We start from the raw sequence: 19,836 nt of genomic DNA, 5'->3' as shown, positions 1-19,836 counted from the left end.
TAAAACATTTGGACCCTAAATGTAAAATAAGGGTCTTGTTGAATATGACTCCAAAAAATATATAAGCAACTTGCTATATGTGTGTTTTTATATAAGAGCAGTCTTAAGAATACTCAGTTTAGTCTTACTGTATATAGCGACAATAGTGTTTGTAATTTGGAAGCTGCGTAAAATCTTAATGCATCAAGAATCGATCTGGCAACAGAACCACATAGTTCCTAGTGTGTAATTCAGTAAGAAATAAAACAGTTAAGTATGGTACAGAATAAAAACTAAAATATAACAAAGCATCCACATCTCAACCCATCTGAAGGAAAATATACAGCAAGTGGTCTGGGCAGTTCTAATATACCATCTTGTACATAATTAATATAAATAAAGCCAGCATATTGTCCTCCCAGTCAGTAGCCAGGCATTTAACCAATTAAAACAGTTCTCGTGGTGCTTTGTTCATTAGACTTGTGAAGCATTAATGTGTGGCTATATTGCTGCTGGCTTTGAATACACTACAAGGCTCCAAGACAAATGCTGCATGCTGTAATAGCAAACCCGATAGAGGTGTAGTCCTATTGCTTCATTTTGCATTGCCACAGAAATATAGAAAAGCATTGTATTCTTCCTGGAGACGCAGTCTAAAAACCATGTTGTGCAGGATAGTGTGCATGGCTGTGTTTCAGAAGGTTGCTGTTGACTTTCAGCTCGTTCTGCTCATCACGTACACTTCTCTGTCTTGCCTTTTTGTTTATTTGTTTTGGGTACTAAAACTGGAATGTGATTATATAACGTGCCTTTTTGTTCCCCCCCTATCAGCGTTTCTGTGGTTTTATATTTTCTTGCTTAACTAAAATACAAATGTTTTTAATGCTGTTTTGTTTTTGTTACTGTTCCCATATGTGCTAATTTTATATAAAGCTTGATTCCCTGTTGCTCAGGCTTCTGTGCGTGTTTTGTTGATTCTATTTTCAATAAATGCACTTTTTTTTTCCCATCATTATGAAAACACACAATGCTTTAGGTAACAACTAGCCCAAAAAACTGGAGAGTGTGAGTAAAATGAGACCACCCCCCCTGGAATGCTTGCAGAGGTGTGTGGCTGATGCAATCATGCTAATAAACTCTCACGCAGGACCCTCGGGGCGCTTGCTGTCCTGTGATTCCAGTGATGCAATCATGCTAATAAACTCTCACGCAGGACCCTCGGGGCGCTTGCTGTCCTGTGATTCCAGTGATGCAATCATGCTAATAAACTCTCACGCAGGACCCTCGGTGCGCTTGCTGTCCTGTGATTCCAGTGATGCAATCATGCTAATAAACTCTCACGCAGGACCCTCGGTGCGCTTGCTGTCCTGTGATTCCAGTGATGCAATCATGCTAATAAACTCTCACGCAGGACCCTCGGGGCGCTTGCTGTCCTGTGATTCCAGTGATGCAATCATGCTAATAAACTCTCACGCAGGACCCTCGGGGCGCTTGCTGTCCTGTGATTCCAGTGATGCAATCATGCTAATAAACTCTCACGCAGGACCCTCGGGGCGCTTGCTGTCCTGTGATTCCAGTGATGCAATCATGCTAATAAACTCTCACGCAGGACCCTCGGGGCGCTTGCTGTCCTGTGATTCCAGTGATGCAATCATGCTAATAAACTCTCACGCAGGACCCTCGGGGCGCTTGCTGTCCTGTGATTCCAGTGATGCAATCATGCTAATAAACTCTCACGCAGGACCCTCGGGGCGCTTGCTGTCCTGTGATTCCAGTGATGCAATCATGCTAATAAACTCTCACGCAGGACCCTCGGGGCGCTTGCTGTCCTGTGATTCCAGTGATGCAATCATGCTAATAAACTCTCACGCAGGACCCTCGGGGCGCTTGCTGTCCTGTGATTCCAGTGATGCAATCATGCTAATAAACTCTCACGCAGGACCCTCGGGGCGCTTGCTGTCCTGTGATTCCAGTGATGCAATCATGCTAATAAACTCTCACGCAGGACCCTCGGGGCGCTTGCTGTCCTGTGATTCCAGTGATGCAATCATGCTAATAAACTCTCACGCAGGACCCTCGGGGCGCTTGCTGTCCTGTGATTCCAGTGATGCAATCATGCTAATAAACTCTCACGCAGGACCCTCGGGGCGCTTGCTGTCCTGTGATTCCAGTGATGCAATCATGCTAATAAACTCTCACGCAGGACCCTCGGGGCGCTTGCTGTCCTGTGATTCCAGTGATGCAATCATGCTAATAAACTCTCACGCAGGACCCTCGGGGCGCTTGCTGTCCTGTGATTCCAGTGATGCAATCATGCTAATAAACTCTCACGCAGGACCCTCGGGGCGCTTGCTGTCCTGTGATTCCAGTGATGCAATCATGCTAATAAACTCTCACGCAGGACCCTCGGGGCGCTTGCTGTCCTGTGATTCCAATGGCCATATCTTGTGTACAGTATAAGTGTATTCACGTGTTTGTAGTGTATAATATCAATTTGGATTTAACAGACAGCAGTACAAATAGGAATTTCTTATTCCCATATATTCTTTAAATTGTGCTCTGTTTCAAGTCCCATTTTTTGCTGTAAGAAGGGGAAGGGGTGGCAATCATTTAAAGTTAAAGGAATGAGGACGATGCTATGAAGAGTTGGTATCCTGGTCTATGGGCAGTTGCATTGTGTAGTGGCCCTTGGTGCCTGAATGTTCTCTAAAGCTACCGAATTTACTTCGCACTAGATTACGTTTACGCTTCTGGTTTCACCAGCAGAGGTCGCTGTTGGCCATTGTGTGCTGAACGCCGTGTCAACAAATTCAGTAGTCTGTCGCATATCTGCCTGCGGTGGGACCAGAGTGAGGGCAGATGTACTGAAAGGCGGATCACTGAATCGTGTTTAAAATACCATTATACACATATGTAGGCACTACAAAATAAATACAATGTATGTTTTGGGATTCATCTAGTATTGAGGATAACCCCTTGTTTAGTAAGATACCCCGTGTTAGTGCAGTACAGTATAGATTTGCATTATTGTCGGGTGCGTTACAAGTTCATTGGGGGTTACAAAAGAAACACAGTAAACGTTTTCTTTTATTCGATCAAATAAAATTGTTTATTGTTTATTAATTGTTTGTCATTTTTTTAAAACTATATAAACAGAAGAGCCTGTCCGTGCATGAAGAATGGTTCTTATTAAAGGCTTCACAATGGCGCATAAACAATTAGAGCATGTATGTTATTTATTTGTTTGTTTCTATGGATAATGACTCCTGGGAGACTGCATTGCCGCATCCTCTGTTTGGCCCCTGTGGTCAAGCTGATTCTGGAGTCTTGTGAAATTTGAAAGCTCCTCCAGTTCTTGTAACTGCCTGTCTGTTTTGTGACTGACAGGTGATCTGCCAACACAATTCAACTGATCCAAATGGCACCGTGATTGTAGTGCAGGCAATGGCGGCTGCTTCCCCGGGGTGATTTCACTACTGGTGCTGTTACCCGTTCCTTTGCAGTCTTGAATCCAGCAGCTGACTTCTCCGAAGGTGTTCTCAGTGTGCGTGCAGACAGGTGTGTGTGTGTCTCATATATATAATGATCTCTGGTTAGCTGATGTGTTTATATCAGATCTGAAACGAACGGCTCTACTGCTTATGTGTTAGCTGAAAGTAAACTAGGATCACAACTCGGGCGTAACAACCCTAATAGCGCATTCCTCGGGGTTGATACAAGCCTCCAGTTACTCCAGTCTCCGTCACAGGAAAGCTGCGGATGGAGAGGTGCAACGCTCGCCTGGGAACGGCATGGCTATTGCGCGCTTCTCAGAGATTACTCAAATGCAATGTTTGTTGTTTTGACTCGATTTCAATCTGAGGTGTTGAACATCAACAGGCAAGTCTGGATTTAGGCTCGCAGCAGCTCTAAAGATTGCTGCTTGCATTTATAATCTCGTGTTCAGATATACACGCATTGGACAGAAAGTTTAGAATATTGTGAAGGTATGTGATAATCTGGCAGTGATTACCACTGAGACATTACTTTAACCAGCCTGATCCAGTAGGGCTTGCAGAGTCAGATACTCTGTTCACTAATAGAACATATTATGACATGTATTGCAGGTGTAGTTGCTGCTCGTATGCAATGGGCATGTGATTTATAATTGAATACACAGATGGAGCACGCCTCCTCCTTACCCAGCTCATTGTCTGTTAATAGCAGCCTTTAGCAGGTCTTTAGCACGCGCTGTATTGGGCTCCCAGAGTATGTGTTCTTGTTTTTAAAGTTATGGTGAAACATACAACAATAATAATCACGGATACAATTCAAACACATCATAATGACAACACACACACACACACACACACACACACACAAATGTTTTTAATAACTGACCATCTGAACCGCTTAATCGCTGCAAAAGAGGAACTGAGTGGGTTGATAAGCAGCGACCGCAGCTGCTATTAATCTCATACCTGCTGAACACTTCTGCACATTGGATTCCTTGGAACTGTACGAGGAACTAACCGGTCACGTTACACCAACATGAACAAATCGAAAACCTTTTTTCAATCATGTCCCTTTTGTATTCATTTTATTTAATCATTTTGTTTTTTTTAACCAGGAAAGTTCCACTGAGATTAAAATCTCTTTTTTGAGGGAGACTTGGTCAAGAAGATGGCTTATATAACAAAACATACAAAACAACTCACAAATTTAATGAGCGCAACCAAATCAAACAAGTTCATCAAATGACAAGAAACCACTCAGGAGCGCCAACCAAAGCGAAAGCACGTCTCAGCTACACAGATGTCAAGGTTTTGTTTAAACTCCTAAAGGTATCAAGACAGTAAGTTTCAGTTCTTCCAGATTCTGTAGGCCTATCAAGTTTAGGAAGTGAGGACCCTAGAACAGTCTACGATTGTATACACTACTAATTGACAATGTATTGAGATCATTTGGGTCTATTTGGGATGAAGATAATCTTAAGGATTTCCATAAAGTGAACAGAGCTAGTACATCGAGTACATTTACGTTGCTGCTGGGAGTTCACGTTTTTCTCCCACAAGGGAACACGTGTTTAATTCAAGGCCTCTACCTGAATAATGCACAGTTAGAATCTTGGTTTGTTAAGCATGTAGATTCTGGGCAGAGCAATGGACTAGCACTGACTCAAAAGGCAAACCCTGTTGTCAGTAATTAAAGTGATTTCCCCAGAGACCATGATCTGCAGCCTCTGATTCTTCTTCCAGACAGCCCCAGCTGCACGGAGCGCTTGATCACTCAGTTTAATGGAGCTCAGCAGCTCCAGACCAGTATGTGATACATTTTAAATGAGCTGCATGGTGGTGCACAGGGACTGCTATCTGGGGGGTAGCTTCATCAGCCCATTGTCCTCCTCGTTTTCATTATACTGAGAGAAGGCAGCTACTGCAGGCATAGAATCAGGCATTGAGGTACACCCTCATCGGAGAAGGGGGTCTTCAGTAAAACCAGGGCTTTGAACTCTGGTGTTTGTTTATTGTACCCATTTTAAAAGGATCTTATATCCATCTACTGCACATTCTCCTAGTATTGAATGTGGTTAATATACGCTCATGTGTGCTCTCTCTGAGTCCCTGTTGTCTCTGCTGATCATTATTTGCCATGTTTTCTAACTATACCAGCGAAACACTCTTCTGAGAAGACTCCTCAGTAGCGTTGTGCTGTGCATTGAACACCATCGGAGGAGTATTGTGCAAACCCAGTATGCTTCCCCAACTCACTTCCACACAGGAACAGAGAACAGGGATTTCACAATACAGAGCGAAACATCAGAACCAAACTCACCTTTAAGATCTCTCTGAATCATGAAGTACACAAGAAATATTAAATAATATGAAAAAAAGACTCATAAAAAACAATTAGAACAGTCTGCTAAAATAATATTAATAATAATAATAATAATAATAATAATAATAATAATAATAATAATAATAATAATAATAATAATAAACATACAGATTGAATAATAATAAGCATATAGAATGTTCAATAAAGTGTTAACCTATGATCATAACACTGTGGATTTCATTTCTTACAAGAAATTCAATATGTATTCAATATTAAGGCCAGCCCCCTCTTAAGGCTACAATAGCGTGGTTTTGCTGCATTCTGTTTCAGAGAAGGCTGTTATCAAGAAGATGCAGAGCACATGACTTCCACAGAACACTGCTTACCTGCAGAACATTGGGTTTCAGTAAACACAATGACTGAGCTCAACACAGCGGCGTCAGCACAGTACTGCCTGAATTTATTTATTCAATGCCAAGATTAAGAAATCATTTCTTGTAGACAACCTGTGCTTTGCTTCTGCAGAACCATCAGTTTAGTTCCCTGATCTGTCTTTGTATAAAAGTTTCAATGCACAGGTAACAAGCTGGGATTATCATGTAATGTAATACAAACAGCTCTGATGCTTTACCTGGTTAGTATTCCAGTTTTGTAGCGAGATATACTGAGATCTGCATTCATTTCTATTAGAGCCATCCAGCTACTCCTCAGACCTTTAGGAACCCACATTAAAGCAATTTGTGAGAATAACAAAAATGCAGCCATTAGATACAAATGCAACCATTTTAATTGCATGAATGCATTTTGAATAATAAAAAGAATAGAATCATTTTGTTTTAGAAAATCGTTTTTATTGGTACTTTACATTAACATTTTATTAAGCACAGTTGCTAAATTTATTTAAGACAGGGTATGATTAACATGTTAAATAACAGCATAATGTAATCTAAAGGAAATAACTGAATTGCCCTTAAAATCCAACAGCAAACCCAGATATGGTTTAATCACCCCTGAGACAAAGCTGGCAATAGTGTATGCTGCACTTTTTTACTATGGCGTGCGTACATAACATATTGTTCTGTCCCTTTAAAAGAAAAAATAAAAGACAATGCTTTTTCCTCCTTTCCAGAAATGGCAGGGCATGCCTTCACCAGTTTCTATCATTTCTAGTTTTACCTCGAGGAAAAACAATCGCTTTGAGCTTGGTTTAACTTGATCCCAACGTTCAATCTGCTGTCAAAGGATTTTACTAGCAGTTCTATTCCCCCAAACAAAACCATAACGGAACCACTGAAGCAAAATTAAAAGCAAACTGCACATAAAGCATAGAAAGAGAAAGTGTGATGCTGCTTCACATTGAAACATTTCTCTCAAACTGTTTTGTTTTTCACATTACGGGTTGTTTTGTGTTCACATTGCCAGGATTTCCAATTTCTTCAGGTGCAGCTCCTCGCTCACGTCAGCTGCACTGCTCTGAGGCACGGTATGTGGAATCTCATTCTCAGTAATTCCATTTAACTCGTCTAACGGCTAAACAATAAATCAAATCCCACGGAATTCACAATACACGTGTGCAATCCTTAAATACAAATTGGAATGTAATAGTACAGCTTTCATCTATAGAACTGAACGAGGACACACATTTAAAACAAATACACACATTCAGACATAACACGAGAAAGAGCAAAGAAACAATAAACCCTTGAAACCAACTGCAGAAGTACTTAAACCCAGCATACATGCAAACATGTTTCAGAAACAATGCTTCCTGATGCATGCTGGCTGCTTCCTTGTCTCGAGAAACAATGAAACGAGTTTCACAGAATAGACCGCAAGCGCTTTTACATGGAAAAACGATTTCCTGAAAGTGTGGCTCAATAAACAATCTCTCACGCAGTCTTGAGAGCTGCTGAAATAAACACTTGTATTGATACTCTCTAGAAAATGGCACAGTAACTATAATCTCTGTGTTCTGGGAATGCAACAGAACACACTGTTTTTAAGGTCGCTTCGGGCTCTGACTCTATAGAATATGGCACAGTAATTGAAATCTTTGCAGAGTGGTTTAAAGCCTCTTCCATTATCAAAGCATCCCTATGAACATGTGCCAGGAAATGAACGGGTGTTAGCTGAGAGAACAGTAAGACACACAGAGGGACACCCCTCCAGAATGGGATATTCTCATCAACTGAAACAAAATAATGTTAAAATGACAGCTTTATAAGCAGTTCTGCCCATACGTGCAGAAATGTAGGTGTGACATACAAATACATTGATGTTCAAACAGACCCCTCATTTATTCCCTAAAATCAGATATTTTCAAGAAAGGATGCCAAACAATGTTGCATAAAAACTGGGGGACAGGTGTATATGTAAGTGTGGTATTCACAGATGGGACGGGTGTATAGTGTAGTATTCACAGATGGGACGGGTGTATAGTGTGGTATTCACAGATGGGACGGGTGTATAGTGTAGTATTCACAGATGGGACGGGTGTATAGTGTGGTATTCACAGGTGGGACGGGTGTATAGTGTGGTATTCACAGGTGGGACGGGTGTATAGTGTGGTATTCACAGATGGGACGGGTGTATAGTGTGGTATTCACAGATGGGACGGGTGTATAGTGTGGTATTCTCAGGTGGGACGGGTGTATAGTGTGGTATTCTCAGACGGGACGGGGGTATAGTGTGGTATTCGGGGGACGGGTGTATAGTGTGGTATTCTCAGACGGGACGGGTGTATAGTGTGGTATTCTCAGATGGGACGGGTGTATAGTGTGGTATTCTCAGACGGGACGGGTGTATAGTGTGGTATTCTCAGACGGGACGGGTGTATAGTGTGGTATTCTCAGATGGGACGGGTGTATAGTGTGGTATTCTCAGACGGGACGGGTGTATAGTGTGGTATTCTCAGACGGGACGGGTGTATAGTGTGGTATTCTCAGACGGGACGGGTGTATAGTGTGGTATTCTCAGACGGGACGGGTGTATAGTGTGGTATTCTCAGACGGGACGGGTGTATAGTGTGGTATTCACAGACGGGACGGGTGTATAGTGTGGTATTCGGGGACGGGTGTATAGTGTGGTATTCTCAGACGGGACGGGTGTATAGTGTGGTATTCTCAGATGGGACGGGTGTATATGTAAGTGTAGTGTATGTCTCTGCAGTCAGGTGCAGTTCACCTCCTGATGTGTTGGGTGATGGTGACACAGCCGTGGTAACTCACACAGCGTGACATCGGTGGCTCTTCGGTGAGCTCTCCCGTGGAAGGGTCAAGGCTGTGGACCCGGTCTATGCCGATGCCGCTCTTGTCTCTCCCTCCGAGGATGTAAATCCTGGCATTGCACACAGTCACACCGCAGCTCTCCTGTGTGGGGAAGGCAAGGGCTGTGATCAGGGATCAGCTTTGGTTGTGCATTACGTTATTTATCTTTCTACATGAGCTCCACCCCACAGTAATGGCGCTATGGGTCAGCCCTATTCGGTAACAAAGGGAAAGCCACTAATTCTAGGAAGAGGAGAATAGAGCACTAGTCCTGCTCACCACCGATACAGGCAACGTTGCAACTTCACTCCATACGTCCATCTTTGGGCTGTAACTGTAGATCTTATCCATGAGTCCACCCATCACGTATATGGTGCCATTAAAGGAAACCGCATTTATGCAGCGTAGAGTAAAAGGAGCAGGGCTCACATAGGCCCACTGGTTTTCCATGGGATCGTAGCACTGCACCTGTCACGAGATTACATTCAAATTAATAAAACCATGGATGTTGTGGATGAAGTGGACAATGATAGCTTTTACACCCCAACACAGTAGCACTCCTAAAACCCATCCCATGGAAGCATTGTCCTTCACTTGCTCTTTCCTAACAGTCCCCAGAAAGTTGGAGTTTACAAAATGATGTTCTATGGGAAATGCATTGGCTCTGTACTGATGGGCAATGGCAGCACTTGGGCAGATACATGCCATTAGAATGGTGCACTTAAAGTCCCCATGTCAAGTTCCCAACAACTTTTAAAAAAATGATAATATAATGTATCTGAATGCAGTAAGCGTTTAGAATGTTGAATTGCGATGCGTACTTTCTTTAATCAGACACTGCCTCCTTATATATTAATACTGGGTTCATTGCCAGTCCTATTGTCTGAGCCTGTACTGAACTGAACTATATGGCTGCTGTGCTAGTGGTCTCAGTTACCTTGTTTGTGTTGGAGAAGTCATTCACTGCTCCTCCGATCAGGTAGAGCATCTCTCCACAGGACACAAGCGCAGCTGAACTCACCGCCTCCAAAAGAGGTGCGACAGGCAGCCACTCATTGGAGAAGGAGCTGTAGCGCTCAACACTGCCCATTCGGTCCATGCCGTCAAACCCACCAACAGCATACAGCTGCACAGAGAGCGTACAGAGAAAGACAAGCAGGATCATTACTGCTGTGCAAACCCATCGACAGCATACAGCTGCACAGAGAGCGTACAGAGAAAGACAAGCAGGATCATTACTGCTGTGCAAACCCATCGACAGCATACAGCTGCACAGAGAGCGTACAGAGAAAGACAAGCAGGATCATTACTGCTGTGCAAACCCATCGACAGCATACAGCTGCACAGAGAGCGTACAGAGAAAGACAAGCAGGATCATTACTGCTGTGCAAACCCATCGACAGCATACAGCTGCACAGAGAAAGACAAGGAGGACCATTACTGCTGTTCCTTCACTCTAAACACCACTGTGTTTCAACTTGTGAAACCTGTTGGGGGGCCTGGACTATTAATATACTTCATTGTAGGGGCCGGTCTGTATGAAGAAGGGATTCACATTGTCATTGGCACTAACAATCAAAGGTTATTTTATAGAATTACAGTAAGCCATTTTTTTGCTTATTTGCATTTCATCTCTACGCTTCAGCTGACAACAGCTTTGGCCACAGCACTGCATATTTTTCTTTGCGGTTGGCAAATCCTTGTCTTGCAGTTTTAACTAACGACAACAAATTGCAACACAGGAGTGCTGAAAACCACATGAATGAGGAAGATGAAACTCCACACATCCCAAGAGCAGAGGCTGAGGAACAGCACAAGAAGCAGGGCAGTCTTTCATAGCACCAATTCACATTCTGATTAGCACATTCATAATGAAAAGACATGGAACTATCAGGGCTATTATTCTAAACTTTTACCTTTTCTATGTTGACACTGATGCCAAAGATGGTCCTTCTGCTTGTTTCAACAGGAGAAGCAACCTTGCAGGAGGGGGCACTATTTTTTCTAGCTATTTGATCTCAAATTACGTTTCAATTCACTAAAACTGCGACTTTCTCCTTAGTTAGAAATTGTTACTCTCTCACGTAACTCTCACTATCTTTCATTCTCAGTCTGCTTTTCAGAGGCCAGAGTGGGGGCTGAATTCAAGACCAGCATCTAGCTCCTGAAAACACACATACCGTGATCACACAAGACTATCCTCAAACTGCTCCAGCTCCTGAAAACAGACATACTGTGATCACACAAGACTAACCTCAAACTGCTCCAGCTCCTGAAAACACACATACCGTGATCAGACAAGACTATCCTCAAACTGCTCCTGAAAACACACATACCGTGATCACACAAGACTAACCTCAAACTGCTCCTGAAAACACACATACCGTGATCACACAAGACTAACCTCAAACTGCTCCTGAAAACACACATACCGTGATCACACAAGACTATCCTCAAACTGCTCCAGCTCCTGAAAACACACATACTGTAATCACACAAGACTAACCTCAAACTGCTCCTGAAAACACACATACTGTGATCACACAAGACTATCCTCAAACTGCTCCAGCTCCTGAAAACACACATACTGTGATAACACAAGACACCTCAAACCGCTCCTGAAAACACACATACCGTGATCACACAAGACTAACCTCAAACTGCTCCTGAAAACACACATACCGTGATCACACAAGACTAACCTCAAACTGCTCCTGAAAACACACATACCGTGATCACAAAAGACTATCCTCAGACTGCTCCTGAAAACACACATACCGTGATCACACAAGACTATCCTCAAACTGCTCCAGCTCCTGAAAACACACATACTGTAATCACACAAGACTAACCTCAAACTGCTCCTCAAAACACACATACCGTGATCACATAAGACTAACCTCAAACTGCTCCAGCTCCTGAAAACACACATACCGTGATCACACAAGACTATCCTCAAACTGCTCCTGAAAACACACATACTGTGATCACACAAGACTATCCTCAAACTGCTCCAGCTCCTGAAAACACACATACCGTGATCACACAAGACTATCCTCAAACTGCTCCTGAAAACACACATACCGTGATCACACAAGACTATCCTCAAACTGCTCCTGAAAACACACATACCGTGATCACACAAGACTATCCTCAAACTGCTCCAGCTCCTGAAAACACACATACCGTGATCACACAAGACTATCCTCAAACTGCTCCTGAAAACACACATACCGTGATCACAAAAGACTATCCTCAGACTGCTCCTGAAAACACACATACCGTGATCACACAAGACTAACCTCAAACTGCTCCAGCTCCTTGATCAGATGGTGCATCGCTCCTGGAAATGGTATCTAAACCCCACTTTGCTCCCTGAGTTTTCGCTTCGTTGAGTTTTTTGACTCTTAGAAAACGGATACACTGTATAACACACGGTGTGACCATTACCCTGCCCTGAAGCGCAGCCATCTTGTGTCTCCATCTGCCTTTGATTAGGGAGGCCACCCTAACCCAGATGTCCAGCTGAGAGAAATACCTCCACACGTCACTGCTATTGTAGTGGCCACCTTCAAAGAGGGAAGGACAATTCAACACAACCCTTTGTGGGATTCAGCTTCTAGCCTGTATTCACTCCAGATTATCAGGTTCAAACATTGACAGCTCTTCAACACAGGGAAGCAATCGCTGAAACATGCCCAAATAACTACTACTGTTTTATCTTTTAAACATTTACTATCATTACATTTTACTGGCTACTTCCATTACACCTTATTTTCTAGATCTGGAAGTACAGTATAGCATGACGCTCACCTGAGATGTAAATGTCATTCTGAAGGGTGCAATAGTACAGTATAGCATGACGCTCACCTGAGATGTAAATGTCATTCTGAAGGGTGCAATAGTACAGTATAGCATGACGCTCACCTGAGATGTAAATGTCATTCTGAAGGGTGCAATAGTACAGTATAGCATGACGCTCACCTGAGATGTAAATGTCATTCTGAAGGGTGCAATAGTACAGTATAGCATGACGCTCACCTGAGATGTAAATGTCATTCTGAAGGGTGCAATAGTACAGTATAGCATGACGCTCACCTGAGATGTAAATGTCATTCTGAAGGGTGCAATAGTACAGTATAGCATGACGCTCACCTGAGATGTAAATGTCATTCTGAAGGGTGCAATAGTACAGTATAGCATGACGCTCACCTGAGATGTAAATGTCATTCTGAAGGGTGCAATAGTACAGTATAGCATGACGCTCACCTGAGATGTAAATGTCATTCTGAAGGGTGCAATAGTACAGTATAGCATGACGCTCACCTGAGATGTAAATGTCATTCTGAAGGGTGCAATAGTACAGTATAGCATGACGCTCACCTGAGATGTAAATGTCATTCTGAAGGGTGCAATAGTACAGTATAGCATGACGCTCACCTGAGATGTAAATGTCATTCTGAAGGGTGCAATAGTACAGTATAGCATGACGCTCACCTGAGATGTAAATGTCATTCTGAAGGGTGCAATAGTACAGTATAGCATGACGCTCACCTGAGATGTAAATGTCATTCTGAAGGGTGCAAGCAGCAAACTCTGACTTGGAGTATCCAGGGATGCTGGCAGCGCAGACCCACTCTGTAGTTTTGGGGTTGTACTTCTCAGTAAACGAGAGCTGTGTGAAGCCCTTCTTATCACAGCCTCCAATCACTGCGATAACCTCAGACAGCCCTGTAAAACTGGAGACACACAGGCAAACATTAGAGTACTGCAGCCACGGAACCCGAAATTAAACGTCTGCGTTGTTTAATTCTGGTTTGGAATTTTACTGAGTGCATGTTTACCGTGTGAAACATCATTCTAATTAAATTTTGGAGTAAATAGCTTTGAGAACCGAGAAGCCTGCAAGGAAATCACTCTTCTCACAGGTAAAGGTGCATTGTAATACACTACAGTTAACAACAGTGTCAGTGGCGAGGTCATCATACCTTCTTGGGCGCGTTCTTGGAGACGTCACTTCGTTCCCTAACACATGATACTTCCTGGCTTCGAGAAGCAACGGCCGACACTCTTGGGAGTCCTGGATGATGTCGTCTGTTTCCACCTTATTAAAAAAATAGACAGGGTCCAGCAGCGGGAGCCTGACTAGCCCGAGCAGCTCCTTCAGAGCTCCCTTCCTGCAGGGGACGTCGTGGTGCACCCACTTCAGGACGGCCTCCAGGACTATCTCCTCCCGCTCGACCGCCAGCTGCTCGCTGGACAGGAAGGCAGCCAGCTCCTCCTGGGACAGCAGCAGGAACTCTTCGTGCTGGCACACCTCTGCAAAGTCCCTGAAGAGGAGGGCCTGGCACTGCTCGCTCAGGGACTGGATGAAGAAAGACCTGGCGAAGCCCAGGATGCCCAGGCAGTTGGAATGATCGATGCGCTTCTCCAGAAACTCCACGCAGGCATCACGGAGCACGGTGACCTGAAGCAGATCAGACGCCTGGAAAAGCTTCTCCACGCTCTCCTCCTGGATGTCCGCTTTGCCCTCGTACATGAAGTTCAGCAGGGTCTCCATGGTGCAGGGAGAGATGCCCTGGATCTTCACCATGTCCTGCCTGCTCTCCTTCAAGCTGCAATGGAACATGGCTCGGAAGTAAGCACTGTTGGCTGACAGAGTGGCCCGGTGGCAGGGGAACTCCTCCGTGCCGGCCAGGAGGACCACGTCAGTGAAGAGTCCACTTTGCCGGTAGATGTTCAGGGTCTGCAGGATCAGTTCAGCATGGCACGGTCCAGAGCAGACCTCCACATGCTTACGCTGCTCCACCTGGGGCTCCCCCGAGTTTCCAAACCCCATTCTTAGGGTTTCTCTGTAGAGGTTCTTATTGACTTGAAAGGAGTGGTGGGTTTCTCTGTAGAGGTTCTTATTAATTTGGTTTAAGTCCTAATGGGAGAGTAAACGAAATGGAATTACTGTGATATTATCAACAGCTCATAGCGTGGCAGCATTTTTATTTTCTACCCTAATACCAGACCCTGTTTACAAAGCTATTTAAAGACTGGGGGTGGTTTGTTTTTATTATTTAAGTTGACTTTTATGAATTATATTTTTTTTCATTACAATATTTTACCAGGGAACACAAATACATAGACACACATCTATTTTTCAAGAAACAAAACCAGACATTTTCTTCTGTAACTAGAGTGTTTCACCCCACAATGAACTACAGGGAAGCAGAATGCAGCTGGGCTACAGAGGAAATAGGAATCCCCACAATTAACTACAGCGAAGACAATAAATGATCTTTTCCTGTGTATTTAAATATTTATTTATTTACAAAATATGTGAAATGTGCACAGGTTTATTTAGAGATAAATAAAGGAAGGGATATGAGCCAATATGAGAACACATGGCTTGCAGCCTGTGAATTATAGATGAATTGAATGGGCTCAGCTGGGATTCCCTGATAATGTGACACATTTGCAAGAGAAACCAAGCACATCTTATGAATCTGCTCTCTAGTGTTCTTATAGCGCCCACTGTTTCTGCAGGGGCTTAAACTTTCCTAATTGTATTATTTGTGCTGTGAACATAACAAATACATATTATTATTATTATTATTATTACTCAGAAAATGATGTTAACCAATATGATACTATCAGCTACAGTGAAAAATACGAACCCGCTATATAAACCCGAATTTATCGGTGCAGAGCGTGTATCCTGAAAGAAACACACTCTCTACTAAACGAATAAACACACTGATAAGCTGATAATAGTAAACCAAATACCTCCACCGAGTCCTACAGGCACAGTACACGATGCATAGCGAACACTAAGAGCTTACCTCCAGCCGCTCAGTCCTGCGAGGTGCTGCGTGCAATCCGACGTGCGGTCCTCTCTTCTGTCGCTGTACTGCAGGACTGTCAGACAAAGCAAATCCGGTTTACTAGCCTGTGCGGTCGGACCGAAACTTGAAAAACATCCAAATGACCCCGGGCTTTTGGTTTTGTGCAAGCAATAACTGGAAACCGGTTTGTTTGATTTCTACCGTCAGTGTCAAGCGTTGGCGTTGCTGTTCTTAAATCAGCCCTGAGCAGAGCGATGAAGGGTGTCACTCCGGGCTGCGTTATTATTACCTCATGTGACTTCACTTATTATCACCCCATGTGACTGAGTCAAACGCGCTGTACTCAGGGCATGTATCACAGGTTAGTATCGAATAAGAAATCACAATTTGATAAGTGAGTCTCTAGATATAGACACTCACCTGCGCTCAGCAGATGTTCTGTTATCTTTAGTCACTTCGTTATTCCCCACAATTTAAAAATCTGTTATCTAACTGCTGTATAATGCTTCTCGTATCAGTTTTAAGAGTCATGCAGCACTCTGATTGAATCTGTTGATTAAATACCTGAATGTATTGCGTGAAATGCAACGCTAGATAGACCTGGAAGAAGCTGTTTGTCTGGGTGGCGTGCCGTTTCAAGCACTGTATTTGCATATCGTTGATAATCATACCCCCAAAAAAACAAGAGCAGAGCCAAACAAATGTAATCAGAAATGATGTCAATAAGGGTGATGAGAAGCGCGTTCAGCTCTCTTGTCATTTCTCTTGTCCAGGCTTCACTGAGAGACAGACACATCTGTGGAAATAAAGGTAACACTGACCCCTAGTGGTGGGATTAGGCCAATTATAAAATGCGTCCATTGCTACCAATACAATACAACAATATCAAACTATCCCAGCGCTAAATCCTGCGGGTAGACTCATACAACAGAGAATTGAATATTTGTAAGTGTCCCCCGAGGAGACTTGAATAGCGGTGTTGTGGTTTTGATACTGATTTGAAGGTCTGGATTCAGTTTGGTTTTGGAGCAAACCTGTGGTTTTAGTGTTAGGGTTGTGTTCAGGGTTAGGAATGCAGGTTCCTGGAGTATTTCACTCCTGGGAAATTGACAATGTGCAGTCCTGTGGGGAAAGAAAGAGAGGAACTAATGGCACTCTCCCTGTGTAAGACATGAAGAGAGGAGTAAGAGTACAAGCTAATATACAGCATAGAAGCAGGTGTGATTAGAGAAAGGGGGATTCTTTACTAAACTCAGTAAACTATGCCTTGTTATATCATTACAGCGGAGCGGACGACTGGCCTATATTACCTTACCTTGGCGTTTCAGCTGCTGCCCCAGAGTCTTCTGGGTAAAATGGATCACAGCACCAAAGCAGGATATGGGGGTTAAGACTGAGCAGTTTCCATCATTACCAAGCCCCGCCCCCCCAGGCTCAGACATCAAGAGGAAAGCTGAGAACACCCGACAGATGGACTCTTCAACCAGACAGATGCCAGCCCTCTAGGCATGGGGCGGGGCTGAGGGTAGGGGGGCACGGTCTGTATAAACCTGGCTGATGTATAGGACAGCCTCAGTTGTATGGCGTGCAGTGCCATTGTAGACATCCAATAACAGAGTACCAGCAATCGATCTGGACAGGCTGGGCAATCCATTGACAAACATTTTATCATAGAGTCCTTTGTTTCTTTAGTTTTTTTGTATTGATGTTGCAACAATGTGAAACAGATTAAAGAAAGGGCGAGATTCTCAAAGTCATATGCCCCGAAATCATCATTAACAGAACTGCTGTCTGAAAATGAAAATAAAAACATCAAATACAAGTTAAGCAGTGCTTGGGAAACTGAAAAAAGGCTCAGAAATGTTCCATGAGCTGCAGACCTGAATGAATTGCTGAAGAGAATGCAAACAACAGGAATGCAGGTCTGTGTGCAGCACGGCATGAGGGCCGCTAAACAATTCTCTCAGCAGCTCTTTCAGAAAACGGGGGTGTTGTTCTGATCCATTGAAACTGCATTGGCTGAGCTTGAGTATATCACGTGAATGATGGTATAAATCTCAACAATCCATAACTTAATACTGTGCTTCCACAGACCACAGCCCGCTTTAGAACAAAAATAGATGTACAGATATTAGCATTATTATTATTAGATATTGCTGAATATGACATGTATATATAGACAGTTCAACTGTTTCCTTTTGTGAACCATTCACCAGTCCTTTCTTTACTGAGATTGCTAATATGCATTTATCCAGCAGGGAGCACCAGAGAAGTTCAAATGACATCCAGTCATAAAGCTTGTTAGCCACTGGAGGGAGCTTGTCACTGGCTGGAAACTTGCATGCAATACCATTGTTATTTGGCAAACTGCACTTACACTAGCATCCACCAGGAGGCATGCAAGAGGCATTTAAAAAATAGAAAGAGACTACCGGCAATCGTTTAAAAGTTTATAATGATAAAGTGCGCTGCACTGTTACCTGCTTGTGTGAAAAGTTTATAATGATAAAGTGAGCTGCACTGTTACCTGCTTGTGTGAAAAGTTTATAATGATAAAGTGAGCTGCACTGTTACCTGCTTGTGTGAAAAGTTTATAATGATAAAGTGAGCTGCACTGTTACCTGCTTGTGTGAAAAGTTTATAATGATAAAGTGAGCTGCACTGTTACCTGCTTGTGTGAAAAGTTTATAATGATAAAGTGTTCTTTCCTATTGGTTTGCAGGCTGATATTGAAGGCACTTCTTCTTCTTCTTCTTCTTCTTCTTCTTCTTCTTCTTCTTCTTCTTCTTCTTCTTCTTCTTCTTCCTTTGTTATTTTTTTGTACTTATTGATATTGCACACTTCTTTCTCTTTTAGCCAGCATATAAAGCTATTTCAGATACTGTGCTATGAAAGGCCTATATAAATAAATACATTGAAATTGAAATTGAATTTCAGAAACATGTGTTAAAAATCATTACAGCCCATAGCCTTTCACACAGCAGCAAGGTGTGTCCCATTCAACCCTCAACTCAACATACCTACACTCTTAAAAGAGTCTCCCATAGTAAAAGCATGTCAAAGTGTACTAAAGCACAGTGAAAGCATTGTGAAGCACAGTTTAGGTCTGGTAAAGCATAGGGAAGCATTGTGAAGCACAGAGAGGTCTGGTAAAGCATAGGGAAGCATTGTAAAACACAGAGAGGTCTGGTAAAGCATAGGGAAGCATTGTAAAACATAGAGAGGTCTGGTAAAGCATAGGGAAGCATTGTAAAGCACAGAGAGGTTTGGTAAAGCATAGGGAAGCATTGTAAGCACAGAGAGGTCTGGTAAAGCATAGTGAAGCATTGTAAAGCACAGAGAGGTCTGGTAAAGCATAGGGAAGCATTGTAAAACACAGAGAGGTCTGGTAAAGCATAGGGAAGCATTGTAAAGCACAGAGAGGTCTGGTAAAGCATAGGGAAGCATTGTAAAGCACAGAGAGGTCTGGTAAAGCATAGGGAAGCATTGTAAAACACAGAGAGGTCTGGTAAAGCATAGGGAAGCATTGTAAAGCACAGAGAGGTCTGGTAAAGCATAGGGAAGCATTGTAAAGCACAAAGAGGTCTGGTAAAGCATAGGGAAGCATTGTAAAGCACAGAGAGGTCTGGTAAAGCATAGGGAAGCATTGTAAAGCACAGAGAGGTCTGGTAAAGCATAGGGAAGCATTGTAAAGCACAGAGAGGTCTGGTAAAGCATAGGGAAGCATTGTAAAGCACAGAGAGGTATGGAAAAGCATAAGGAAGCATTGTAAAGCACAGAGAGGTCTGGTAAAGCATATTAATAAACATAGCAAACCATAGTAATCTATGTTAAATGTATAATATAACCATGGGAAAGCATGGTGGAAACTGCACATCCAGTGCTTTCATGAGGGCTGCACATGTGTTGTTTAAGCATGAAATCAAAGTGAGCATCTCCCC

General features: G+C 43.1%; 1 protein-coding gene across 1 annotated transcript; it reads right to left on the bottom strand.

Annotated features, from left to right (window-relative positions):
- Positions 1–8,868: 8,868 nt before the first annotated feature.
- klhl35 (kelch-like family member 35) lies at positions 8,869–16,579 on the bottom strand. The gene is made up of 7 exons (XM_041232552.1): positions 15,893–16,579; positions 14,051–14,988; positions 13,617–13,801; positions 12,513–12,631; positions 10,000–10,188; positions 9,342–9,530; positions 8,869–9,164 (listed from the first exon to the last, which is right to left on the bottom strand). Exons 2-7 carry the CDS (start codon positions 14,899–14,901, stop codon positions 8,976–8,978), a joined length of 1,722 nt encoding a protein of 573 aa, XP_041088486.1. The 5' UTR covers positions 14,902–14,988; positions 15,893–16,579; the 3' UTR covers positions 8,869–8,975.
- Between the last annotated feature and the right edge of the window lie 3,257 nt (positions 16,580–19,836).

The sequence above is a fragment of the Polyodon spathula genome, chromosome 30, assembly GCF_017654505.1.
Source record: "Polyodon spathula isolate WHYD16114869_AA chromosome 30, ASM1765450v1, whole genome shotgun sequence".
Lineage (NCBI taxonomy): Eukaryota > Metazoa > Chordata > Actinopteri > Acipenseriformes > Polyodontidae > Polyodon > Polyodon spathula.
This window is presented reverse-complemented; position numbering and strand designations above follow the sequence as displayed.